The sequence below is a fragment of the Bombyx mandarina genome, chromosome 03, assembly GCF_030267445.1.
Source record: "Bombyx mandarina strain Sakado chromosome 03, ASM3026744v2".
Taxonomy (NCBI): Eukaryota; Metazoa; Arthropoda; class Insecta; order Lepidoptera; family Bombycidae; genus Bombyx; species Bombyx mandarina.
Window position 1 is genome coordinate 4,104,927 of NC_143210.1, and position 27,347 is coordinate 4,132,273.

General features: G+C 38.5%; 3 protein-coding genes and 7 non-coding genes across 10 annotated transcripts; 1 reads left to right on the plus strand and 9 right to left on the minus strand.

Annotated features, from left to right (window-relative positions):
- Nucleotides 1-29: 29 nt before the first annotated feature.
- On the plus strand, nucleotides 30-1,853 carry LOC114251471 (uncharacterized). Its single transcript, XM_028185760.2, has one exon. The coding sequence runs from the start codon at nucleotides 210-212 to the stop codon at nucleotides 1,164-1,166; it is 957 nt and encodes a 318-aa protein (XP_028041561.2). The 5' UTR covers nucleotides 30-209; the 3' UTR covers nucleotides 1,167-1,853.
- Nucleotides 1,449-24,164, minus strand: hgo (homogentisate 1,2-dioxygenase). Its single transcript, XM_028185752.2, has 10 exons — nucleotides 24,009-24,164; nucleotides 23,195-23,367; nucleotides 22,442-22,538; nucleotides 20,425-20,605; nucleotides 19,689-19,809; nucleotides 18,635-18,765; nucleotides 18,131-18,285; nucleotides 16,711-16,837; nucleotides 1,945-2,126; nucleotides 1,449-1,664 (listed from the first exon to the last, which is right to left on the minus strand). Exons 1-10 carry the CDS (start codon nucleotides 24,021-24,023, stop codon nucleotides 1,530-1,532), a joined length of 1,317 nt encoding a protein of 438 aa, XP_028041553.2. The 5' UTR covers nucleotides 24,024-24,164; the 3' UTR covers nucleotides 1,449-1,529.
- TRNAS-UGA (transfer RNA serine (anticodon UGA)) lies at nucleotides 3,956-4,037 on the minus strand. Its single transcript has one exon. It is a non-coding gene; the product is annotated as a tRNA-Ser (tRNA).
- Nucleotides 5,239-5,320, minus strand: TRNAS-UGA (transfer RNA serine (anticodon UGA)). Its single transcript has one exon. It is a non-coding gene; the product is annotated as a tRNA-Ser (tRNA).
- TRNAS-UGA (transfer RNA serine (anticodon UGA)) lies at nucleotides 6,032-6,113 on the minus strand. Its single transcript has one exon. It is a non-coding gene; the product is annotated as a tRNA-Ser (tRNA).
- Nucleotides 7,296-7,377, minus strand: TRNAS-UGA (transfer RNA serine (anticodon UGA)). The gene has a single exon. It is a non-coding gene; the product is annotated as a tRNA-Ser (tRNA).
- Nucleotides 8,747-8,828, minus strand: TRNAS-UGA (transfer RNA serine (anticodon UGA)). The gene has a single exon. It is a non-coding gene; the product is annotated as a tRNA-Ser (tRNA).
- On the minus strand, nucleotides 10,030-14,805 carry LOC149503259 (uncharacterized). The gene is made up of 3 exons (XM_089737049.1): nucleotides 14,521-14,805; nucleotides 13,926-14,448; nucleotides 10,030-12,717 (listed from the first exon to the last, which is right to left on the minus strand). The coding sequence occupies exons 2-3, from the start codon at nucleotides 14,352-14,354 to the stop codon at nucleotides 10,225-10,227; spliced, it is 2,922 nt and encodes a 973-aa protein (XP_089593175.1). The 5' UTR covers nucleotides 14,355-14,448; nucleotides 14,521-14,805; the 3' UTR covers nucleotides 10,030-10,224.
- On the minus strand, nucleotides 15,101-15,182 carry TRNAS-UGA (transfer RNA serine (anticodon UGA)). Its single transcript has one exon. It is a non-coding gene; the product is annotated as a tRNA-Ser (tRNA).
- TRNAS-UGA (transfer RNA serine (anticodon UGA)) lies at nucleotides 16,454-16,535 on the minus strand. The gene has a single exon. It is a non-coding gene; the product is annotated as a tRNA-Ser (tRNA).
- Nucleotides 24,165-27,347: the final 3,183 nt, after the last annotated feature.

Sequence of the window (27,347 nt, forward strand, 5' to 3'; positions counted from 1 at the left end):
TGCTTTGTTGAAGTTTACAAGTTAGGTATATATATTCATAGCCGAGGGCTGCGTGTTGAGTATGTTGTCACTCCCTTGTCGCCCACTCGCAGTGACACCCATCACGATGACGTCATTTTTAATGGGATTGTTTGCGCGTCTGGGAGCGGCTTTTTCGCACCAAGAATGATTTTAGTCCTAGTCGAATTTCTGTGACGGGTGGAAGCGACATGTTGTTGCGAATACTTATATATTTTTGTCTATCCTTTACCGTAGTATTTGCGAGAGGTGGCTTCGGTGGACGTAGTGGCGGTTCACATTCCTATCCCCATTCCACCGGATATTCTGGCGCAAGCCGAGGTGGCGGACATACTTATCCGCATTCCACGGGATATTCCGGCGTAAGCCGAGGCGGCACGCATACTTATCCGCATTCCAATAGCATCTCGGGACATTCTGAAAGTCGTAATGTTCACAACACTTATACACAGCAGCATAATGTCAATTATGGACATCGTACTGAAATTCATAATCATTATCACTACAATCCACCGCAGCAGATTATGTATGGATCGACTTATCATCCCGTATATCACGGGACTCCTCCGACTTATATCTACGAATATAGGGACTCCGGAAGTCGTTTCGATACATTGCTAACAGGCCTCGCTTTATATAACTTGGGAAAAATATCCGGTAGACAAGAGCATTACGGCGGATATAGAGAGTACACAACGAGGCCAGGTGAAATTTGTAAGCTTCGTGTGGAAAAAAGATCATGGGACTATGAAGAAACTCGGATCGACTGCAAATTGATGTCCAGTTTTATTTGGGAAGCGGAAACTACGTCGCAGAATCAACAAGCTTCGAACAAGGTTACTACAGTAGTCGAAACCGTCGCGAGCTCGAGTGGGACTCGCAATGCTGACGGGACAATAAGCAATACAAACATAACAAAAACGGTAACCGTCACAGATGCTCTACAGTCAAGAGGCCCGTCAATACAAGTGATGCCAGGAATGCAGTGCTACATGATTCGCATATCAAGAGACAGTTCGGTTTTACAGAAACATGTCGATTGTGCTCTCTTACAAACCTATGCAAATTCTATGCATTATAATCGTGCTTCGTGTTTATTGAATTCGACAGTTATTTTTGTTATGATATTGCATTGCTTAATTAAATAATTTAATGTGACGATAACGTGTAAAAAGTTTAAATGTTTGTTTGATGTTCAACTTTAATTTGCCGTTCTGATATTTTAAAAATACATAAGTACGCTCCGAATTCAGAAGTTCTTCTAGAAGTCGGTTAGCAGAAACTATTGTATGTAAATGTAACTAAAATTTATAATTTTGAATGCTTTAATTGAATTTTAACATTTTTTTTAATCGGGAAAACATATATGTTAAATAATTTAATTTTTTTTGTCCCTTTGAACTTAGTTTAAAATTAAAATAACGAAGATGTACATATACACAGTTTTTTATTGATAATAAATGATGTCAAAAATGATACATGTCATACAAAATCTTATTTTGTGAACAAAATTAGACTTTTGCTTTATCCGAGAAAAGCTTTGGCAGGTTTTGCCAACATTCGTAATATTTAGGGTCCAATTTTTGACAGGTTTCCGCGCCCCACTTGGTGATGGCCAGACTCAAAGAAGATTCAAACATAAAAGCCTGTAAAAGGAAAATTTAATGTTAACTTAAAATTGGATTCAAAATGCATGCCCGGGATGAATTGGATTAAATTATTTTCTTAAACTTATGTCATATTTCATTCTTGTACTGATGTACCGATTTGAACAACTAGATTTATTGTATTTACTTACAAAATTAAAAAAATTACGAAATTTGGTTCGCTAATAATAGTGTAGTTTTATTTTAATTTATAAACTACTGTTTTATTCCTTTATTTTAAAACATTAAAATGAATTGTTATAGTTTACTAGATACCTACTTGAGTTCCTACTGCAATTTTCTGCGGCACTAGTGCTCCATTGGATGCGGCGTTGAAACATTTGTCGTCAGGCCCGTGAGGTGTCATCATGGAATGCAGAGACGCACCGCCGGGAAGAAAACCGCCTTCTTTCGCCTCGTAAGAACCAAGAATCAATCCCATGAACTCGCTCATACAGTTCCCTAAAAAAGATTTTGGCCTTTCTATAGTCATAGGCATCTACTGATTTACACATTTCAGAATATTATTGAAGTCAACGACCTTGAAATATGTGGTTGACGTTTCAGTTTTTTCGGAATAACAATTGTGCTACCCAACAAAACGGAAGGAAGATATAAGTACTTCAGTGCTGAAGTATGTTTTTAATAAGGATAGAGTTACATTCCACCATTAGCGAATATAATTTTTTGCCGGTTAAGACATTATTACCTAAACTTATTTCTTCATTCGCAATCCTATTTGGAGACGCGTTTTTACTTTTGTTAGTTCTTATTACATTCAAATCATATACGTCCATAACAAGAGTTGTAATAAAAATCAAATGGGCAAATATTAGAACAGGCGTAATTACTGATAGGGTAAATTGTAAATTCGGACGGACAGGTACCATTAACCTGCCTATTTATGCCGCGAAGCAGTAATGCGTTTGCAGTGTGGGACAGCCGTTTTCTGTAGGTACAATTGAGACTTCTCGAGTTTCAGGGTGGGTGACAGCATTCACGATATATGGGTTCCGGTAGCCACTTAACATCAGGTGACCTTTCAGCTCGTGCAACTACCTATGCAAAAAATCAGACTCATTTGTATATTCAATTGAAGTACCTATATATATAAATCTACAGTGGTTTTTACGGATGCTCCGTGATAACTACTGAACCATGCATCCGATTGACTTGAAACTTGGTATCCATGTAGAAAATACATGTACTTAATGGATAGGCTAATATTTATATGAGTGTTGGACTCCTTACACCAGTTGCGGGGGCGTTAATGATGAGAATCTTTGTGGGGGTGAGAAATAATAATGTTCATTTTAAATGCCCAGCGAAGCGGACGGGTACAGCTAGTATCATTATAAATAGTTTTTTTTTAATCTATAAGTAAGCAACGTTACTACGTAACTAAGTTATTTGCGTTCAATGTATGTAAATGAACGAAGAGATATTGTATTGTGTACGTACTCGTTGAGTTCTCATTATTTATACAGTAATGATATGAAAACAATTGAGCAATTAGCGTACTATTCTGAATTGTTAGTTCGACCAAATACCTACATCTCAACAATATGTTTTTATTGAAGTAATTTTTTCTAGTCTTATAACAAGGTGAACGTTTATGAATTATGCACCTTTAAGTAAGCAATTTCTCGGTATTAGAAGCATAAGATCGGATACCCATGAATTCATATTTTCCAATTGAATGCGTTTCAGTTTGAAGGGTGGGGCAGCCGTTGTAACTATACTGAGACCTTAACATTCCCGATCCTGCGGAAAGAATGGAAAGCAGTCGACGTCGCCCGAAACACGTCATCTCAGATCCTCCCGATCCACTAACGGTGCTTCTAGGTACTTCAAGCACCGGTCACCGTTCTCGCCGAACCCGTCGCTTGCGACGAAGGGCTCGACGAGTAAATTAACTCTCAGACACAGCGCACTGAGTTTCTCACCGGATCTTCTCAGTGGGTCGCGTTTCCGATCCGGTGGTAGATTCTGCGAAGCACGGCTCTTGCTAGGGTTCGTGTTAGCAACGTCGTCAGGTTTGAGCCCCGTGAGCTCACCTACTAGTTAAGGTTACGCTGGAATAGCCTCTCACGGCTACCAGCTTAGGCAGGAAAAAAAAAGAGACCTTAAAAGTTTTAAAACTCACATCTCAAGATAAGTGGCGCCATTTACGTTTTAGATGTATATGGGCTTCGGTGACCACTTAACACCAGGTGGGCTGTGAGCTCGTCCATCCATCGAAGCAATAAAATAAAAAAACGGAATCCTCGTTGGTAGCACAAAAAAATATTCGCTGAGGACAGGATTCGAACCTGCGCGGGTATAACCCATTGGATTTCAAGTCCAACTCCTTAACCACTCGGACACCTCAGCAACTATGAATAGTGAATTTAACAACAACCACCTTTAAATAAAAATAATTAGCTGATAATTGCATTCCCGTAAAATTAAGGCTTTTATTCGGTCAAGTTAAAAAAGTAAACAAACACTATAAATAATTGAGAAAACCAAAACTTTAATATATAGGTATACATAGGTAGTTCAATAGTTAGTCTAATGAGGATGTCGTTCTCTCCTTCTTAGTTCGACACTAGATCAGTTCACTGGTACTATAATATATTATCATATTAACTTCAGAAAACACAAAATTATCAACTCTCATAATGGTATAACAGAGTAATAATGAAATAAACGTTACATAAAAATATTTCACTAAGCACACATGACACGTATGTTAAGGTGTATAGTAAAATACATCACGTGTTAGGTAATTGAATGCCCTGCGATCTTCAGGCGTACCTGGCAGTAAATAACTGTTTTGTTTATTTTTAAATTAGCCACCAATATCATTTCCGCTAACATCACAGCTTTGCTATACACTTATGATACCAATAAAAATCAATTAAGTAGATGTTTGTTTGCGATCAAACCACTAATGCTATTATAATTCACCTTTTTTGTGTTTGTTTAATGAGAAATAAGAAGTAGTATTGATAAGTCCTAATACCTTTATTAGAAGACCACGTTAAAGCGATCAGTTTCAGTACAAGGTTCTGTCTAAAGCCTAAATTTCTATTAATTTTATAAAAAAAATATACATGTATGTATGTATGTATGTCCAAAACAATCTTAATGCTCTTCTAACACGCAATAGTTTTCTGTACTCATTAGGAGCTATTGAATTTCGGTCAGGGTCCGCTGCGACTATCGGTAAATGTAAAAAAAAAGTTTCCTGAAACTCCTCGCGCGCCACTTGTCGTATTTTGAGTGTTCTGAATCAAAGCCTATCTGCTATACCGAAATATAGCCTATGAATAAGTTTCATCAAAATCCGTCCAGTAGTCTCCTTGCGTAAGATCAACAAACATCCATCAACCTTCACAAATGTTCGCATTTACAATTCATATTAATAGAATCAATAAATAAATACGGTTATTATCCTAACCTACTTTATTTGATTTGATTAAATAAAAAAAAATGAAATAAAAAGTTTTCCAATATTCCCTGGTATATTATATTACATTATGTATATATAACGGCTCATTCAATTTAAATGCGAAGGATTAAAAATATTCGCTGAGGACAGGATTCGAACCTGCGCGGGTATAACCCATTGGATTTCAAGTCCAACTCCTTAACCACTCGGACACCTCAGCAACTATGTAAAGAAATGAATGTAACAACAACCACCTTTAAATAAAAATAATTAGCTGATAATTGCTTTCCCGTAAAATTAAGGCTTTTATGCTGTCAGGTTAAAAATATGAAGTATATAATATAATATATAAAATAAGGTAATATTGATAAGTCGTAATACCTTTATTAGAAGACCACGTTAAAGCGATCAGTTTCAGTACAAGATTCTGTCTAAAGTTCAATTCTATTAATTTCATAAAAAAATATATAAATACCTTAGTGCTCATCTAACACACAATAGCTTTCTGTACTCATTAGGAGCTATTGAATTTCGGTCAGGGTCCGCTGCGACTATTGGTAAATGTTAAAAAAACATAAGTTTCTTGAAACTCCTCGCGCGCCTCTTGTCGTATTTTGAGTGTCCTGAATCAAAGCCTATATGTGCTATTCCGAAATATAACCTATGAATAAGTTTCATAAAAAACCGTCCAGTAGTCTGTCTCCTTGCGTAAGATCAACAAACATCCATCCACCCTCACAAATGTTCGCATTTACAATTCATATTAATAGAATCAAAAATTAATACCGTTATTACCCTAACCTACTTTATTTGATTTGATTTGATTAAATAAAAAAAAATGAAAAAAAACTCTTCTAATATTTTCTGGTATATATTACATTATGTATATATAACGGCTTATTAAATTTAAATGCGAAAGATTAAAAATATTCGCTGAGGACAGGATTCGAACCTGCGCGGGTATAACCCATTGGATTTCAAGTCCAACTCCTTAACCACTCGGACACCTCAGCAACTATGAATAGTGAATTTAACAACAACCACCTTTAAATAAAAATAATTAGCTGATAAAATAATTGCGTTCCGGTAAAATTAAAGCTTTTATTCTGCCAAGTTAAAAAAGGTAACAAACACTATAAATATTTGAAAAAACCAAAACTAATATATACATAGGTAGTTCAATAGTTAGTCTATTGAGGATTTCGTTCTCGCCTTCTTAGTTCGACACTAGATCAGTTCAGTGGTACTATATATAATATATTATCGTATTGTCATCAGAAACACATAAAATTATCAACTCTCATAATGGTACAACAGAGTAATGATGAAATAAACGTTACATTAAAATATTTCACTAAGCACACCCGACGAGTATGTTAAACTATATAGTAAGTACATGTATAGTAAAATACATCACGTGTTAGGTAATTGAATGCCCTGCGATCTTCAGGCGTACCTGGCGGTAAATAACTGTTTTGTTTATTTTTAAATTAGCCACCAATATCATTACCGCTAACATCACAGCTTTGGTATACACTTATGATACCAATAAAAATCAATTAAGTAGATGTTTGTTTGCGATCAAACCACTAATGCTATTATAATTCACCTTTTTTGTGTTTGTTTAATGAGAAATAAGAAGTAATATTAATAAGTCGTAATACCTTTATTAGAAGATCACGTTAAAGCAATCAGTTTCAGTACAAGGTTCTGTCTAAAGTCTAAATTTCTATTAATTTCATAAAAAAATATACAAATATCTTAGTGCTCATCTAACACGCAATAGTTTTCTGTACTCGTTAGGAGCTATTGAATTTCGGTCACGGTCCGCTGCGACTATCGGTAAATGTAAAAAAAAAGTTTCCTGAAACTCCTCGCGCGCCACTTGTTGTATTTTGAGTGTTCTGAATAAAAGCCTATGTGCTATACCGAAATATAGCCTATAAATAAGTTTCATAAAAAACCGTCCAGTAGTTGATTGCGTAAGATCAAAAAACATCCATCCAACCTCACAAATGTTCGCATTTACAATTCATTTTAATAGAATCAATAAATAAATAAATATGGTTATTACCCTAACCTATTTTATTAAGTAAAAAAAAATGAAAAAAAAATCTTGTTATATTTTCTGGTATATATTACATTATGTATATATAACGGCTCATTAAATTTGAATGCGAAGAATTAAAAATATTCGCTGAGGACAGGATTCGAACCTGCGCGGGTATAACCTATTGGATTTCAAGTCCAACTCCTTAACCACTCGGACACCTCAGCAACTATGTAAAACAATGAATTTAACAAAAACCACCTTTAAATAAAAATAATTAGCTGATAATTGCGTTCCCGTAAAATTAAAGCTTTTATTCTGGCAAGTTAAAAAAGTAGCTAGCTGTAAATATTTGAAAAAACCAAAACTTTAATACATATATACATAGGTAGTTCAATAGTAAGTCTATTGAGGATTTCGTTTTCGCCTTCTTAGTTCGACACTAGATCAGTTCAGTAGTACTATAATATATTATCATATTGACATCAGAAAACATAAAATTATCAACTCTCATAATGGTATAACAGAGTAATAATGAAATAAACGTTACATTAAAATATTTCACTAAGCACACCTGACGGCTATGTTAAACTAGTAAAATACAGCACGTGTTAGGTAATTGAATGCCCTGCGATCTGCAGGCGTATCTGGCGGTAAATACCTGTTTTGTTTATTTTTAAATTAGCCACCAATATCATTTCCGCTAACATCACAGCTTTGCTATACACTTATGATACCAATAAAAATCAATTAAGTATATGTTTGTTTGCGATCAAACGACTAATGCTATTATAATTCACCTTTTTTGTGTTTGTTTAATGAGAAATAAGAAGTAATATTGATAAGTCGTAATATATTTATTAGAAGACCACGTTAAAGCAATCAGTTTCAGTATGTACAAGATTCTGTCTAAAGTCTAAATTTCTATTAATTTTATAAAAAAAATATACATGTAGGTATGTATGTATGTCCAAAGCAATCTTAGTTTTTTTTATTTTTTATTGCTTAGATCGGTGGACGAGCTCACAGCCCACCTGGTGTTAAGTGGTTACTGGAGCCCATAGACATCTATAACGTAAATGCGCCACACACCTTGAGATATAGTTCGAAGGTCTCAGTATTGTCACAACGGCTAGCCCACCCTTCAAACCTTCAAAGCTCTTCTAACACGCAATAGCTTTCTGTACTTATTAGGAGCTATTAAATTTCGGTCAGGGTCCGTTGCGACTATCGGTAAATGTAAAAAAAAAGTTTCCTGAAACTCGTCGCGCGCCACTTGTCGTATTTTGAGTGTTCTGAATCAAGCCTATATGTGCTATTCCGAAATATAACCTATGAATAAGTTTCATAAAAAACCGTCCAGTAGTCTGTCTCCTTGCGTAAGGTCAACAAACATCCATCCACCCTCACAAATGCTCGCATTTACCTACAATTCATATTAATAGCATCAATAAATAAATACGGTTATTATCCTAACTTACTTTATTTGATTTGATTTGATTAAATAAAAAAAAGTCGTCTAATATTTTCTGGTATATATTACATTATGTATATATAACGGCTTATTAAATTTAAATGCGAAAGATTAAAAATATTCGCTGAGGACAGGATTCGAACCTGCGCGGGTATAATCCATTGGATTTCAAGTCCAACTCCTTAACCACTCGGACACCTCAGCAACTATGAATAGTGAATTTAACAACAACCACCTTTAAATAAAAATAATTAGCTGATAATTGCGTTCCCGTAAAATTAAGGCTTTTATTCTGGCAAGTTAAAAAAGTAAACAAACACTTTAAATAATTGAACAAACCATAGTTCAATAGTTAGTCTATTGAGGATTGCGTTTTCGCCTTAGTTCGACACTAGATCAGTTCAGTGGTACTATATATAATATATTATCGTATTGTCATCAGAAACACATAAAATTGTCAACTCTCATAATGGTACTACAGAGTAATGACGTTACTCGTAAACGTTACATTAAAATATTTCACTAAGCACACCTGACAGGTATGTTAAGCTATATAGTAAAATACAACACGTGTTAGGTAATTGAATGCCCTGCGATCTGCAGGCGTACCTGGCGGTAAATAACTGTTTTGTTTATTTTTAAATTAGCCACCAATATCATTACCGCTAACATCACAGCTTTCCTATACTTATGATGCCATTAAAAATCAATTAAGTATATGTTTGTTTGCGATCAAACGACTAATGCTATTATAATTCACCTTTTTTGTGTTTGTTTAATGAGAAATAAGAAGTAATATTGATAAGTCGTAATACCTTTATTAAAAGACCACGTTAAAGCGATCAGTTTCAGTACAAGATTCTGTCTAAAGTCTAAATTTCTACTAATTTTATAAAAAAACTATACATGTATGTATGTATGTCCAAAACAATCTTAGTGCTCTTCTAACACGCAATAGCTTTCTGTACTTATTAGGAGCTATTGAATTTTGGTCGCGGTCCATTGCGAATATCGGTAAATGTTAAAAAAACATAAGTTTCCTGAAACTCCTCGCGCGCCACTTGTCGTATTTTGAGTGTTCTGAATCAAAGTCTATATGCAGGGACGTCTTAAATCAGGCTGGGGCCCCTGGGCACACAAGAATTTGAGGCCCTTTTGGAAAGTAAAAAAGCGAATTATAATAACATTTTTTTACTGAGTATGACCATTTATTATAGGTAATCAAATACAGTATGATATAATGGGTCATTAATGATATGAGAATGCTGCTGGTTTTTTGGTTACGATTACGATAACGGAGAGAAATTGTCGGTCCTTCGGGGCCCCCTGAGAATGGGGGCCCTGGGCACGGGCCCCGTGTGCCCTTATGGTAAAGACGGTATTACCTACATGTGCTATTCCGAAATATAACCTTTTTGTGTTGTCCAGCTGGAGCACTGGGTATGAATACTCCAGAGGGTCCCACAAACAAGTTCGAAAAGGAATGGTAGCGAGCGAGGTGCGGACGTATTCTCGTGTGTATGCTTCGGTGGTTGCGGGTGAACTGTCGGCGCCAGTAAAGGCGCACGCGCGGCTTTCCAAAAGGAAAGCCACTCGGTCGCTACTCTTTGAATCGCGCCGGGAACCGACAACGAGAGTCCCTGATTGGTCGCGGCGCGCGATCAGACGCGGCTGCCGACGCGGCAGGCGTTAGGGTTGCTATATACTCCCCCTCTAGTCCTGGAGAACGCCCTCGCTCCTGGACTAGGACATTAACAGCTTTAACTGGGCGTCCACGTTTCCTCTTAGGAATCACGGGTTTGGGTAAGGAGTCTTTGTTACCGTGGTAACAGGTAAGGTCTTGGGTATGGTATTTCCCTAATATAATATCAGGCGGTTTCTTCGAAGGATTTAAACAGTATGGGAGTACTGATATTGGTGTATGCTCACCTGTTTCGTTGCGATGCTCTGCAAACGGAGTTGGACCTCCCCCTGCTCTGAAGATGTGTGCGTGCCTGTCCAGTACGTCGGCGAGCGCTTGCCGCTCAGCTGGCGTAAGGTGAGTACCTTCGTCATCTCTAAGGATGTCTGTAGCGGCGCAGGAAACTTTGCGCGACTTAGGTTCGAAACACAGATTATACTTTACCATCGCATCATCACTGAAGAACCAAACCTCTTCTTTGAAGTCGATTACTACTCCAGCTGCGGTAATAAAATCTATTCCTAATAACGTTTCATTATTGGTGGATTCAGGAAATATGAGGAATGGAGTGGAAATAATTGTCATCTCTAGGCGTACATCGAGTGTGGTGGTAAAAACGTCCATAATGCGCACCACACCGTCGGCAAGTCTGACTCGTTGAGAGGAAACGCGGAGAGGATGGTTGTTCTGCTGGAGGAGAGCGTATAGCGTATGACCCGCGATGCAGTGTTTTGCAGCTGTGTCTATTAAAGCGGTGCCGTCAAAACCCAGTATATTTATGTTAAAAATCGGCCGTACGTCACGACCAATAGGGGGTCCCATAAGATCGTCATCTCCGCCGCAACCATAAAAACAATCAAATCCCATTACATCACGCTTATTCCCATATTTCGGAAAATTCGGGTTTATCCCGTTTTTATCACAATAATTTTCAAATAATGGTATACAAATCTTACTGTCGCCCGGACATCTTTGATGAACAAAATTTGAATCCTCTGCGACCGCGCAGGTTAATGTTTGACATTGCCCGTTTGTATTGGCATTGCGGCAAAGATGTCCGTCGACGCTAGAAAACATATCCAAATTATTATTTTTGTTGAAAAATAAATTATCATTTTTACGTTCGGCAACCAAAGAGTTAACATTTTTAGTTGTGACGGCTGAAGGGTTAACATGAGTAATGTTTTCGCTCGGACTATCATTATTTTGGCTATCGTCACTCGATCGATTACATGTTATGCATTTCGTGTTGCATGCAGTGATATTGTGGTTCTTTTCTCGAGAAGAACCTGGGCGATCAATACGAGGTCGATCGGAATTATCACTGTTATCAATAACCTTAAACCGCGAACGATTTGAATTATGGGCAGCAAAATTATAATTTTGTGGAATTCGCCGCTGTTTATACTGTGTGTAGGTATCAGTGCATGCATCACTATTTGGCAAAATAGGTATACAAGTTTCATGCACTAAATTAGAACTATGAATATGGTCTTTTACTGATTTGTCGTTTTCAAATTCAAAACACACTTTTGAATCGACACAATAAAATGACTGATCACTTTTAACTTCACTTTCACTAGATTTCGAGTGAGTTTTATTTTTAAATAAGTTAGTATGAGATTGATCACCTTGTTTTGAATCTAATTTACGACACTGGTTCTTCTCGTGACCGAAGAAATGGCAATACGAACATTTCGGGCGTCGCTTCTTTTCGACGGAGTCAAATACACGCGGCGTTCCGGTAACAAGCGGCGGCTGCGTCGCGGGCTCGTGGCCGGGGGCGGCGCCGCTCGGAGCGCACGCGGCCGTGCGCGCTGCTACTGCTGGCGGAGGGCGGGTGCATCCGGTGCCGGTCGTCGACTCGTATGGTTTTCTTGCTAATTCTCCCGTTGGTCTTGAGGCATCGTGCTCGTAGCGAAGTTCGTCCGTCGCGTCTTCAATTTGGCGCGCTCTTTGCAGGAGCACGTCGAATGAACTTACTTCGTCGCGGCGAAGTCTCTCCCGTACGCGGCGGCTGAGGAGTCCGTAGATCATGTCCAGCTGGACTTTCTCGCTTAGGTCGCCGGCAGGTAGCTTCGCGAGAAGAGCACGCGTCGCAGCGATGAAACGGTCCGTTCTTTCATCGTTTTGTTGACCTCGTTTGAACAGTTGAGCGTATATACGGTGTGGAGGTCTGCGATCACCGAAAGCGTCTCGTAGGGCTGAGACGGCATCGCACCACGAAGATATGGAGGACTTCACACCCAGCCACCAGACGGCAGCGTCGCCGCACAACAGCATCGACAATCCCCGGACAGCGTTCTCATCCGAGATGTCGGAGCAGTCGCGATAGGCCTCGGCCGCATCCAGGAAGGCATCAAGCGACTCACCTGCAGTCCCACTAAAGCGCGTGGTATAATAACCGGCAAACTTCTTGAGCATTTGTCGACGTAGTGGGGGTAAGTTTGCGCATGGTACACTCACGTGCAAAAACATTACTTACTCTGCGTCATAATGCTATTAAATTATTAAAATCAACATATGTATTTATTTATATATTTATTAGAACATCAACAAAACATATAGGTTAATAATTGTAATAATTTAATCTTGGGGTAAAATAGATATTCCTTCTATTAAGTCAAAACTAGAGCTGTTGCCAGGTCTTGGTTCAGTTGAAGCGAAGCTGGTATTTGTAATTTTTTTTTCGTTATCATAATCTTGACCATCATCATCATCACTGTTTTCATCACACGAGTCGCTATCATCGTGATGAGTCGACATAGGGCTCATCGGCGTAGTTTACAACTCTGTCGATTCGGTCTTCTTTTTTGTCTATAATTAATTATTTTTTGAAGATATTCGATTCGTAGTAATCGAATGTTACTTTTTTCATTTACCAGCTTCCGATTATTTTCTGTTCTTTTTTTCCATCTGAAGCCTAGCTCTTTCATAATCCGTCGTAAGCTTAATTCCGAGCCATTAAAATTTATATCTTCTTTAAATTTTTCGAAGCCTTTCTACGGTACGGAGTTTCGCTGCTTGTTATGTAGTTATTATGATTACATCTTTTTATTACAGATTGAACGAAACTATCCATTCCGGTAACTTTCTTCTTCCCTGATCTTTTCTTACCCGGAGTCCGAAACACGGCGAGCAAGCCAGAGCCTTTAGCTTCGTTAATAATGCACCTAACAGTACTCACTGATGTTTTTGTTGCTTCCGAAGTCTGTTTTAATTTTTCCATATCATTCTTCCCATGTTTTATAAAGAAGCAATATACGTCGTACACAAATTTTCTACCCTTTCTTTTAAGTACTACACCAGTTTGTCACGGCATAGTGTATGTTTTATAAAAAATCAACAAACACTCAACAAATAGCAATGGCAACAAAGTCCACAAGCAATTATAACAAATAACTTAACGATTAATAACGATAGACTTTCCACTGTACGCAAACGTACTTTTGGGAGCAAGCGGAATGAGGGCGCAGTGCGGGACGCAGGGTTCGACTGATCTACCAATAACGCGCTCGATACGATTTCCCCTGCCGTCGCGCCTCACCCTCACCACCAAAGTGATCTAAAATTCGGTTCTGCGCAGTCAAGGTCATTTGCTCACGAAGTTTGCCGATTACTATACATCGGGCGAAGTTCGCGTGTGCATGTGATGCGGGCACTGGTGTTGATGTGTTGTGCCGTATCGTTTCAAATAATGATTTCAAAACCTCTGTTTGGCTCCGCTGTAGTGCCTCTACTATTGTTGACACGTGCTCGCTGGAGAAGGTGGCTTCGGCGGGGGCCACGTGGCTGTCGCCGGATCGGTTGTGGTGATTGGAGCGCGAGGCGTCAGCAGCGCCGATTTCGCAGGCGGGAGACGCGCTCGTAGATGCTTCTCGAAAGGACTCGTAGATTGTGCGCGAGGCGTCGCCGGCGCCATTTTCTTGGGCGGCGGACGCGCTCGGGGAGACCGATCGCGGGACGCGGACAGACGACGGGTCCGTTGCATCATCATCCCTGCGATTTCGGCTAGCACGGTTATCACTTCGAGTGTTCACCATGACCATGAGTTCACAATTGTATTGGCAAAACCGGTACGATTCGTCGACTCACCGCTAGATTTTCCTTACCACGTTGAGGCGCCAGTTTTGTGTTGTCCTCCTTACCACGTTGAGGCGCCAGTTTTGTGTTGTCCTCCTTACCACGTTGAGGCGCCAGTTTTGTGTTGTCCACCTTACCACGTTGAGGCGCCAGTTTTGTGTTGTCCAGCTGGAGCACTGGGTATGAATACTCCAGAGGGTCCCACAAACAAGTTCGAAAAGGAATGGTAGCGAGCGAGGTGCGGACGTATTCTCGTGTGTATGCTTCGGTGGTTGCGGGTGAACTGTCGGCGCCAGTAAAGGCGCACGCGCGGCTTTCCAAAAGGAAAGCCACTCGGTCGCTACTCTTTGAATCGCGCCGGGAACCGACAACGAGAGTCCCTGATTGGTCGCGGCGCGCGATCAGACGCGGCTGCCGACGCGGCAGGCGTTAGGGTTGCTATAACCTATGAATAAGTTTCATCAAAATCCGTCCAGTAGTCTCCTCGCGTAAGATCGACAAACATCCATCCACCCTTACAAATGTTAGCATTTACAATTCATATTAATAGAATCAATAAATAAATACGGTTATTACCCTAACCTACTGTATTTGATTTGATTTAATTAAATAAAAAAATGAAAAAAAAAACTCTATTAATATTTTCTGCTATATATTACATTATGTATATATAACGGCCCATTAAATTTAAATGCGATGGATTAAAAATATTCGCTGAGGACAGGATTCGAACCTGCGCGGGTATAACCCATTGGATTTCAAGTCCAACTCCTTAACCACTCGGACACCTCAGCAACTACATATAGCAACGAATTTAACAGCAACCACCTTTAAATAAAAATAATTAGCTGATAATTGCTTTCCCGTAAAATTAAGGCTTTTATTCTGGCAAGTTAAAAAAGTAGCTAGCTGTAAATATTTGAAAAAACAAAAACTTTAATATATGTATACATAGGTAGTTCAATAGTAAGTCTATTGAGGATTTCGTTTTCGCCTTCTTAGTTCGACACTAGATCAGTTCATTGGTACTATATATAATATATTATCGTATTGTCATCAGAAACATAAAATTATCAACTCTCATAATGGTACAACAGAGTAATAATGAAATAAACGTTACATTAAAATATTTCACTAAGCACACCCGACGGGTATGCTAAACTATACAGTAAGTACAGTCAAACCTGGGTAAGTGAGAAAACTCTATAAGTGAGAGTAATAGCCAGGACCCGTCATTTTAAGCTCCTAAAACCTCTATTAGCGAGAAACAGAAACCTCTGTAAGAGAGAGTCGTTTTTCCCATATGGATCTCCGTAAGTGAGACTGCTACTTATCTATACCTCCATAAGCGACAGTCGAGCTTTATTTATTTACATATATTATTTAGGAGGAACAAATGACAAAACAAATTACAAATTTAACATCTGCTATTTTATGACTCATTCTTAACTTTCGTGGAACTTCCTAACATTGTTTTTGTATTTTTTTCTCGTCAATATTGAACCTATTGCATTTCGTGGAGCTAACACAGGAATACATTCATTTTTTGATTTTTTTTTATGATTTAAGGGTGGCCCTGAGGCCTTTCCAGTTTCACCAGGACAGGTGGGCGAGCAAAGGCTCAGCTAAAGTGTGTCAGTGGGTTTGCTAACAGATGCCCGAGTGCCTCCGAAGGAGACCTAACTACCGGATCGGAATTGCGACCCGCTGAGAAGATCCGGCAAGAAACTCAGCGAGATGATGCATGGGTTAGGTTGCACGTCGAACTCTTTGTCGAGTTTGACGAGTACGGTTACCGGGGTTCCTCAGCCTGCTCCTAGTGTTAGAGCTGAAGGTATCTAATGCAAGAGTTATTGGATCTGATGGACCCGTAACCCTCACAAGCTTCCGCATTTACAATTCATATTAAGAGAAACAATAAATAAATAAATAGGGTTATTACCCTACCTACTTTATTAAGTAAAAAATAAAAGAATAAAAAAAATCTTCTAATATTTTCTGTTATATATTACATTATGTATATATAACGGCTCATTAAATTTAAATGCGAATGATTAAAAATATTCGCTGAGGACAGGATTCGAACCTGCGCGGGTATAACCCATTGGATTTCAAGTCCAACTCCTTAACCACTCGGACACCTCAGCTATATTGTTATGTAATAAAATACATAATAATCTGCTCAGTAATAGTTTGTTTTTCGATTATTTTTCAGTTAAATAGTTATTTGTAGGATAGTCTCTTGTTAGCAAGTTTAGCAACACGTTTGAAACAATTAATTGCAGACGAATTGTTGTCACATGCAATATTATTATTACTTACTGTGGTAATAAGGAGGTCTGAAAGTGTGCTCCTGCACAGACCATCTGGGTGGGAATATTACGAAATCAGCGATGGCGATCCCAGGTTTTGCAGAAGGACACGTCAACACCGTAAATATTGAAGGGTCCTAATGAAAACAAAAAAATACTATTACTAGAATCAAGATTATTGTTACTATTAAATCTTATTGTGATAAGTGAATTAGATCCGGGCATATTGTGAACTATCTGTTTTTGTTACACATTCCGTTTTTCAATTATGTTTGAATGTGAGAAATATTTCCTGAATTACGGTTCAAGGCGTTGGTGGTGCAAGGGAAAGTCGAGGGCAAAAGATCTCGCGGACGATCTCCAACACGATGGATAGATCTCATAAAATCTGTGACTCACTCCAACATAAATGATTGCTCTCACTCTGCGAAACATCGTGCCACATGGCGTCGCATCGCGAGAGCATCGGTATCGCAGGATCCGACTGATGCATGACCACGACCACTCTGTCAAGAGTGTACGAATAGGAAGAAGAACTCCAAGATTTCGACTGAATCGATACGGGCGACTATACACTTTCAATATACATATTAGTTAACATTATATATACTATTAGTCATTAGATAAAATTTGTTATACAGAAAAACTGCAATCTGCAAAAATTCCCTATTTTCAATATTACTCGTAAATATTCTGTTCAATTACATTAACGAAGGTGCGTGTCTGAAAACAATTTTATTGACTTAACATAATTCTTTGCATTATGTACTCAGTCTGTTTGTTTTACGGGCGGAGCCCGCGACCAACTAATGTAGACCTTTCTTACATTCGTTTGTTACTTTAAAGTTTACAAATATTTATGTTTTAAAGAGCTCAACAACAAAACAACAGAGGATCGGTTGACAAAAGAGTTAGGTTATAAACTATTCTATCATAGTCTAATTATGTTGGTTTTCAAACGGTAACAATTAAGAAGTGTAAGGACTGCTCTGAGGCATTGTTCATCATCATCTCCTTTTTATCATCGCACCTCTCGCCATCGGAGCAGAGTTCATCCATATTATCTGGAACCGCTGCGTTCATCGACAGTGCGTTTTCAGAGGTATTTTTTGCCACATACCATCCGGCTATGGAATGAGCCCCTCCACAGTGTTTCCGGAGCGCTATGACATATCCTTCTTCAAACGAGGCTTGTGGAGAGTATTAAGCGGTAGGCAGCGGCTTGGCTCTGCCCCTGGCATTGCTGAAGTCCATGGGCGACGGTAAGCACTCACCATTAGATGGGTCGTATGCTCGTCTGCCTACAAGGGCAAAAAAAAGACGCTCTCTCGGTGTTATTTCAAGAATATGAGCAATAATTAAGTCAAATTTAGTTTTTAAAGGCTATATTATATTGTATATACATATATAGAAAATATTTGGAAACTTACGCAATGATCGTACAAAACAGCGTTGATAACCATAAAGTTGTTTAGATCGTATTTGTAAGGCACATAGTTTCCGTGCCAAGCAACTACGTCGAACGGATTGTGATTTTGTTCGGCAACAAAAAGAAACCCTTGGTACTTGTTGAAGATCTGGAAACCTGTTGAATTTGAACACGTGTTGTGATACGACCCTTGTATCAAGGGACAATCTTCATGAAAGCATCAAGAAATTTTAGAAATGGCATGATAAAACATAATATTTTTATAGAGCGAAGGTTTTTGCAAATCAAGTAATAAATTTTAGGTACAGATTACATTGATAAAACCAGTATTTCTTTATTTATTTGTACCAACAAACTAATCACTAATTCAAGACGTCGCTGAATTGATAAGAAGGTACGAGATAAACATCACCTCAACTTTAAATAGTAATAATTGGAATGGTTCTATTAAAAATAACCATGATGTTGCTAAGAATAATTCTAAAAGTGAATTTGAGTAACAAACCAGGAGTTTCTTCATCAACGTAGTGAGCTACCGGTGTTAGAAAATCCCTCGGATTCGCCAGTCCATTAGCTCCGATAGGTCCAAGATCAGGCAGTTTAAAATGACCGTCGAAAACTTCTAATATGTACCCCCTAAGAAATACATTATAAAATACTTGTAGCAAACTTAATTGAACACAAAAAAAAGTTAATTTCCAGTGTCATTACCAATAATTTTACCCAACAAGAAGTTGTAAATTCGCGTCTTTATCAAAGTCCTTAGTCTGTTTTTGTACTAAATAGACCGGAGTAAAGGTTATTAAATTAAATATTAAATAACTGGAAAGAAAGCACTAACGGTCATCGGCCCCAAATTAGGGTTCCCTGTGTTATGGATACCAGAGATTGAGCACATATTTATGTATGTTTAAATATGTATATACATATTTAAATAATAAGAACCCAGACAAAGAGTAAACAAACCTGTTCATGACACGAATATTTGCCCGATGTGAGAATCGAACCCACGACCCTCGGCGCAACAGCGCTAGCTGCATTTTTTTTTTTTTATTGCTTAGATGGGTGGACGAGCTCACAGCCCACCTGGTGTTAAGTGGTTACTCAAGCCCATAGACATCTACGACGTAAATGCGCCACCCACCTTGAGATATAAGTTCTAAGGTCTCAGTATAGTTACAACGGCTGCCCCACCCTTCAAACCGAAACGCATTACTGCTTCACGGCAGAAATAGGTAGGGCGGTGGTACCTACCCGTACGGACTCACAAGAGGTCCTACCACCAGTAAAAACCGGGTCAGTTTAAATGTTTTTTTTATTGCCCTTGTAGGCAGACGAGCATACGGCCCACCTGATGGTGAGTGGTTACCGTCGCCCATGGACTTCAGCAATGCCAGGGGCAGAGCCAAGCCGCTGCCGTATTAAACCGTATTTAGATTGCCTTGCATTTTTATTTATTTAAGCCAAATCGGTCCAGCCGTTCTCGAGTTTTAGCGAGACTAACGAACAGCAATTCACTTTTATATATATAGATAGATAGATAAATGAACAATTTCTACCTGGTAGGACCCTCAACAGATACAGCGAATCTCATTCCAAGTTGAATAACGGCAATTTCATTCGGGGCCACCTCCATTAGACCAAATTCAGTGATGATCTTCAATTTGCCTTGCTGTGGCACTGCAATGTAATATTCAAATACAAAGCATAATACAAACTAAGCCGATAAGTTGAAAGCTACTTTGAAATTCAACAGTTGTAGATTCTATTACAAGTGCTAATGTAATTTGCGCTACTAAACAAACATTTCTACCGAGCAAGAAGGTTATCTTAAGATCGATTTTAAAATTGAATTCCTTAATATATCTCTGAAAAACAAAAGCTATCTTAACTGGTTCTCTTTCGTAGATTCAAATGTCAATATTTAAATTACAAATAGTTATAGAAATAACCTTTATAAGTTAATAAGTCTGAGCAGTATTTTAACGAAATTATTCATCAATCGAATTGACTTCTTCTTCTTCTTATCAGCCCACAGACGTCCACTGCTGGACATAGGCCTCCCCCAAGCCTCGCCACAAAGACCGGTCCTGCGCTGCCTGCATCCAGCGGATCCCCGCGAACCTCAATATATCGTCGGTCCATCTTGTGGGAGGCCTACCCACGCTACGCCTTCCGGTACGCGGTCGCCACTCAAGAACTTTCTGGCTCCAACTGTCATCCGTTCTACGAGCAATGTGTCCTGCCCACTGCCAATTGATTAGTTTATAATTATTTTTACAAAGTATATTTTACCGATTAGAAAGTCTCCGTCGCTGCTGTAAAATGCGCTTTTATCCATGGAAGCGTTGCACAAGTACACGTGGATGGCTATTCCATGCCTGGAGCGAGGATCACCAGCACCACACACCGTATGGAGACCCGCCACGAAATCCACAGACTCGTCTGATGGAATGTCGAAGGGAAGCCAGCGAGACTAGCATGTAAATAAAGTGTATATAAATGTAAATGTAAATAGTAGATGGAATCTTGACCATATCGTTCCTTCAAATTTAATCATGAGTGTATTTATTTTATATTTTGAGCATTATAGATATAATTAACTAAAATGATTTATGTTTAATAACGTGCTTCACGGAAAGCTAAGTATTCTATTAATAGTACAAAAATTTTACAAAAAATTAATACGTCTTCAAAATAAATGAGAATATACCTAGTTGAAATCAGTTAAATATATATTTTTCAGGATAACTCAAATACTACTAGTCAACTTGTGATAAAATTTAAATAGAACTACATGAGAAGCACCATACCAGCTTCCAAAATAAAACGACGCATCAAAATCATGGGAACCACTTTTTTGGGATCGGTTGAAAAATCAATAAAATACGGATATGTGTCTTTCTCACGACCAACTTGACGTTCAGTGGTTAGCAGGGAACGAAGACAAGGTGCCATTCACCTCAAAACGCGATGTCGAATACTGTAGTTGTATTGTCTACTCAAATTGTATCGGCTAATCTGTCCCTGGGTCCTCCTCATGCGTTCCTTATGCTGGAACGCATGACCGCATCACAAATAGGCTGGATGGTTGTTCCTTCGCATACCCAACACACCAGATTAACTGGTGGTAGGACCTCTTGTGAGGCCGCACGGGTAGGTACCAACACCCCGCCTATTTCCGCCGTGAAGCAGTAATGCGTTTCGGTTCGAGTGGTGGGGTAGCCGTTGTAACTATACTGAGACCTTAGAACTATCTCGAGGTGGGTGGCGCATTTACGTTGTAGATGTCTATGGGCTCCAGTAACCACTTAACACCAGGTGGGCTGTGAGCTCGTCCATCCATCTAAGCAATAAAAAAAAAGTTCGATATTTTGAATTGAACTTCAACTAAGTTTACTCCATTCAAATAGCCGAAGAACTTTTTTGCTATGATATTAATTAGAGATGAAACGGATAGTGGTTTGGCCGGATAACGGATACCGAATATTCGGCAAGCTGCAAGGCCGAAGCGCCAGATATTCAGCTACCGAATATTCGGCCCTTTTTTTAAATCAAGTCAAATCAGTTTTTAAATCAACTTTCGGAAATATTCGTGCGCGTTCGGGTGATGTCGCACGTAAGCGGAGATCGCGACGACTCGGTACGAAGACGATTTGGTATTCATTCACCACAATTTGCCACTGGTTAATTTTGAGTATTAAACAAACTAATTGATAAAACAATCACTTTTGACGTGCGATTATAAAAATAAAAGTTGTCCATAGCCTATTGTGGTATTAATTGCCTTTTGTATAACCATGAGATTTTCTTAAATTTTACTATTCGAAACCCGGCCGGATAGTGATTTACTATCCGGTATCCGGCCAGATAGTGAAAACATGGCCGGATAGGCCGGATACCGGATAGTTACCGGATATCCGTTTCATCTCTAATATTTATTCCAAATTTTAAACTTTTTAAAAGGCTCTCCTGTAAAGTTGCATAAATGTCGCTTAAACCAAATAGCCTTTCACCGCTCGAAATGATTTAAATTTTATTGGTATACTAGCGACCCGCCCTCGCTTTGCTTCGGAAACATTAAAACACACATGAAACCAAAAAATAATAATAAAAAAATAAATAAAAAAAAGTAGCCTATGTTCATCAGGGACAATGTCGGCTTCTAATGGAAAAAGAATTTTTCAAATCGGTCCAGTAGTTTCGGAGCCTATTCGAAACAAACAAACAAACAAATCTTTCCTCTTTATAATATTAGTATAGATAATGTTAGATGTTATACGTATTGAAGTGCAATTCATCGCAATCTTACTTGATTAGGATCCGGCTCTTGTTCATTCCAGTTGTGCGTGAGATGTTTGGCAATGTCTAATTTCTTAAAAGGCTTATGTACAACGGAGGGACGTATTCTGTGAGTAATAAAAACAAATACTGAAAATCATGTCTCTGTGTCTCATGCCTATTTTGACATGAACTTTTTTTGTATTAATAATACACAAATAATACAATAAAGAATACTCTCTCTCTCTCTCTATGCCTTTCTCTCTCTCTCCCACCTCTCTCTCGCAAAATTAAATAATATTTACACAGGAACTGTTTCTAGTTTTAAAAAATACGGACCGTGAAAATATATTTTAAGCTGGATAATTTATAGACTTCATTGCTTAACCGGTTGAACGAGCTCACGGTCTACCTGATGTTAAGCGCTTACCGGAGCCCATAGATATCTACGACGTAAATGCGCTATCCACCTTGAGATATAAGTTCTAAGGTCTCAGTATAGTTACAACGGTGCCCTACCCTTCAAACCGAAACGCATTACTTCTTCATGTCAGAAATAGGCAGGGTGGTGGTACCTACCCGCACGGACTCACAAGAGGTCCTACCAACAGTAAAAAGGTAGCACAAATGGGCGTCGATTGGCTTCTATAACTGGCTGCTCAAATATTTCGGTTGCCGCAGCCAGGCTGCCTAGTGCGCAGTGAGTCTTATATGTACGAGTCTAGTCTACGACGCCTCCAAAATTATAATATAAACTTTCTTTAAATCAACTTTATTCACTTACCTATACAACCAGGATCTTTTGTTCTCGTGTCTTGGAGCGGTGAAAGCTGTACCTGATAATTGTTCGGCATAGAGACCGTAGGGGCATTTCTGTGGGCTGTTCTGACCGATAGGAAGCGATCCCGGCTTCCGCGGATCCTCTGAAGAAAACTCCGAACCAAAGCCCGATAGATACTGTTCATAATGACGTTTTTAATGTTAATAAATTTTTCCAACAATGTTAGTAGCATTCTTAGTTTTATAAAGGGCGTATTTTAGAACGATTTCGGAAAATTTAGTCAGGTGGTATTGGCATTTTCCTTTGCTTATAGAATCACAAAACAAAAAAGATTTTTTTCTTTGATTAACAAAACGATAAAGTCTATCGTTAATCGTCTTCGACTTTCGAAAACGATTGTAATACATTCTAATCAAATACCTACTACATACAGTACATTTTTCCATTATTTGAATAAAATATGCCATATCAGGAGCATATGATATTATATTAGATATGATATTAGATATAACAAAATGTCAATTCTGTTTTTTTTTAATTCTATTTGTTAGTGCCATTTCCTTTTTCATATAAGGCTTGGGGACAGTCTTCAACAGTAGAGAGGTGTTCGACTGCGCCACTAACATTACCGATGTCCTTGAGTGATGGTAATTACTTACTTAACATCAGGTACGGGCTCAAAAGCGCAAATATAACAAATTGCGCATTTAAAAAAACGTTTTTGTGCGCGGCAACAAAATGCATATTATGGCATACATATACAACATCATTTTAGCGGGAAATAACAAAAATTAACCAAGATAAAATCTTTACCTACCTTTAACTCGGTCATTTTGTCACATAAACGATTACAAGTTTTCACTGATGCCGAGACGGTGAGATACTGGTCGTTCTGATTCCGAGATGTTTACGACAATACCGGACCGCTATGCTAATCGAACTGGTTTGTTTATTATAAGATACAGATATATCGAAAAACAAAATGACATTCATAGAGCTGATATCCGAGCTCAGGTACCTACAAACAAGATAAAGAACACATCTTACCAAACCGTTCACTGCAAATATTTTGTACAATTTATTATTACTGTATATTAAAAGATCTGATGTGATATTTGGATCTTGAGGAAGCTAGGTCAAATACTTTTACAACGAATTGAATATGTTTCTAATTTTTATTTTTATTTCATTAACTCAAAGTGTACTTATAAATGATTTTAGAGAACGCGTCACGTTTTCTTCTAGATTTATGGAACAGTTAAGCGAATTTAAATTAATAGGAGTCTCATTCATGTGCTCAATGTACAATATAAAATGAATGTGCAAAAAAACATTAATTAAATTAACTTAGACGCCCTGGTATAGAATGCGACTGTTTAGATTTGCTGCATCTTTTGACTACGTTCATCGCTTAGTGTTGATCACATTATCTGTTTATCAGATCAGAAAAAACCTCAAGACTTTATCTAAATATTACATTATCTCGTTTATTTTGTCATTGATAACAAAAACAAAAATATAATAATGTTGACAACACTAAAGCACGTTACATTAAAGCTAAAACAAACAAAACAAATTCATAAATAAAAAAAAATACAAGAAAACAAACAACAAAAACCCCGACTGCATCATGCAAAATAGTAACAATATGCTATAAACAAGATCTATAAAATCTATTGTGTGCTAGATTACAATATTTTATAATTTAAAATTACAATTTTTTATACAGCAGAAATGTTAGTAATGCTAAATGGTACAGATATATTTTTTTTTAAATTGATTACGAAGAACGGTGAACAGACGTCACGACATGAATGTTGTAACCCACGTTGAGATATGAAGTCGACTGTATTGCTATAAACTAATTACACCTCAAATGCTCTCTAAAGAGTTATACTCTAGAGCAGTCTTTCTCAAAGTGGGCGATAACGCCCCCTTAGGGGCGTTTGAAGCCTAGAGGGGGGCGTTAAGGGGCCCAGGAAATAATGGTGGGCGTTGATGTGGGTTAGGGGGGCGCTGTAAAATTTGTAATTTCATTTACTTTATAGTATTTTAAATTTCACTAAAATTAAAACTCACCTACTACACAATAACGAATAATTAGTTTATATTTCTACCCTGTATGATGTTATAAAAACTTAAAATACTTAACATAGATTTCATAGGATAGCCCGCACACCGTGCGTAATCAAGTTGTAACAAGTTTCTGCGGAACATGATCGATGATAGTTAATAAATTAGAGCAATTTTACCGTAATTACATTGCACCAGAAATTATTTTAAACATTAGATAAAAAACTACCATGCAGAGTTTTAAAATATTACACATACGTAAACTAACACAAATTGAGGTTTTCTTTACTTTCTTTCTTGTTTTTAACATAAGGGCATTTTACAGCATTTTCCTAGCATTTTATAAGAAATTACTGATATAAGAATCATAATTTTTATCTTCTTCTCCATCGCTCCCTCATTGCTGAGGATCGTGACTCCGTTTTAGCTTGTCGACTGTCAGCCTCTATCGGTTCCGGTCAGTTGCCTGGTGTAGTGCAGCGCTAAGTGGTCCGCTGGTTTGCTCGGAGATCTGGTCGGACCAACGTTTGGGGCTTTTTTTTTTTTTATAATTTTTATATAAAATGGAAAAACGTATATAATTATTGTTCAAAAACTTGTCTTAGATTATTATTTTTTACAATTTACCCATTACCGTCCAATGTCAAATAGTATAGTAAGCCTAAACAGCACACTTATTGTAAACATTGTTTACTATTTTATTTCTATATAATAATAGGTTGGGGGAAAAGTTTCTTTGCATTTTTTAAGAAAATTCACAACATTTTTTTAATATAGTTTATTCACATTTAACTAAAGTGTGTCGATACCATTTTGTTCGATAACTTTTTGCCATCTTGTAGGTAGGGACATGATCCCATTGCTATAGAAATTTTGGGGCTACTGATCAAAATACCGCGACATTTGGTTTTGGCAGTCCTCTCGTGATGTTAACCTGATACTAAAGAATTCTGAAGAGATCGAAACAGGTAGAAATCTGAAGGTGCAAGGTCAGGACTATACGGCGGATGCATTAACACCTCCCAGCCAAGCTCTCTTAATTTTTGCTGAGTTTTTTTTTATTGCTTAGATGGGTAGACGAGCTCACAGCCCACCTGGTGTTAAGTGGTTACTGGAGTCCATAGACATCTACAACGTAAATGCGCCACCCACCTTGAAATATAAGTTCGAAGGTCTCAAGTATAGTTACAACGGCTGCCCCACCCTTCAAACCGAAACGCATTACTGCTTCACGGCAGAAATAAGCAGGGTGGTGGTACCTTTTTTTTTTTTTTTTTTAACGCTGGGTAATCCATTTACGGATACCCGGTCGAGGGGGGTAACGGACCGGGTTATGTCGGACTCCGGCGCCTCCTGAGAGGAAGAAGGGGAGAAGAGAAGGGCTGAGGTCCTTCACCTCCCCCAATTTCTCACAGGAGACTACGCCTTGAGAAAGGCGCGCGAAGCACTTGCCCCGCAGAACGACTACCGACTAAACCCCATCGAGCCCCACCACTCCGACTCCACGAAATCCACGGTACCGCACAGTGCGCGCCGAAGGCTCGCCGTCGCCGGTACCCATCCTGTTAATAGGACGGCACTCCATCCCCGGGAAAATCCCAGGGTGGTGGTACCTACCCGCGCGGACTCTCAAGAGGTCCTACCACCAGTGGCTAAAGATGTGTGAGGTCTAGCGTTATCGTGATGAAAAACCACACCCCTTCTGTTGATTAATTCCGGCCGCTTTCTCTCAACTTCTTGCTTTATTCTCATCAGTTGTTCGCAGTAGAGTTCAGAATCGATGGTCCTGCCTGGTGGTAACAGCTCATAATGTATAATGCCCTTCCAATCCCACCACACACACAGCATCAACTTGTTACGAGTTAACCCGGGTTTCGCACGACTCTGTGAAGCCTGACCGGCCTTTAACCACAACCTTTCTCGTACTTTCTTGTCGTACGTGATCCACTTTTCATCACCAGTTATCAGCTTCTTCAAAAATGGTTCGGTTTCATTACGTCGTAATAAAGAATCACAAATGAGTTTCTTTCAGTGAGCTTTTTTGTGTGCCCAGTTTTTTTCAAATGCGCCATAACTATTTTGT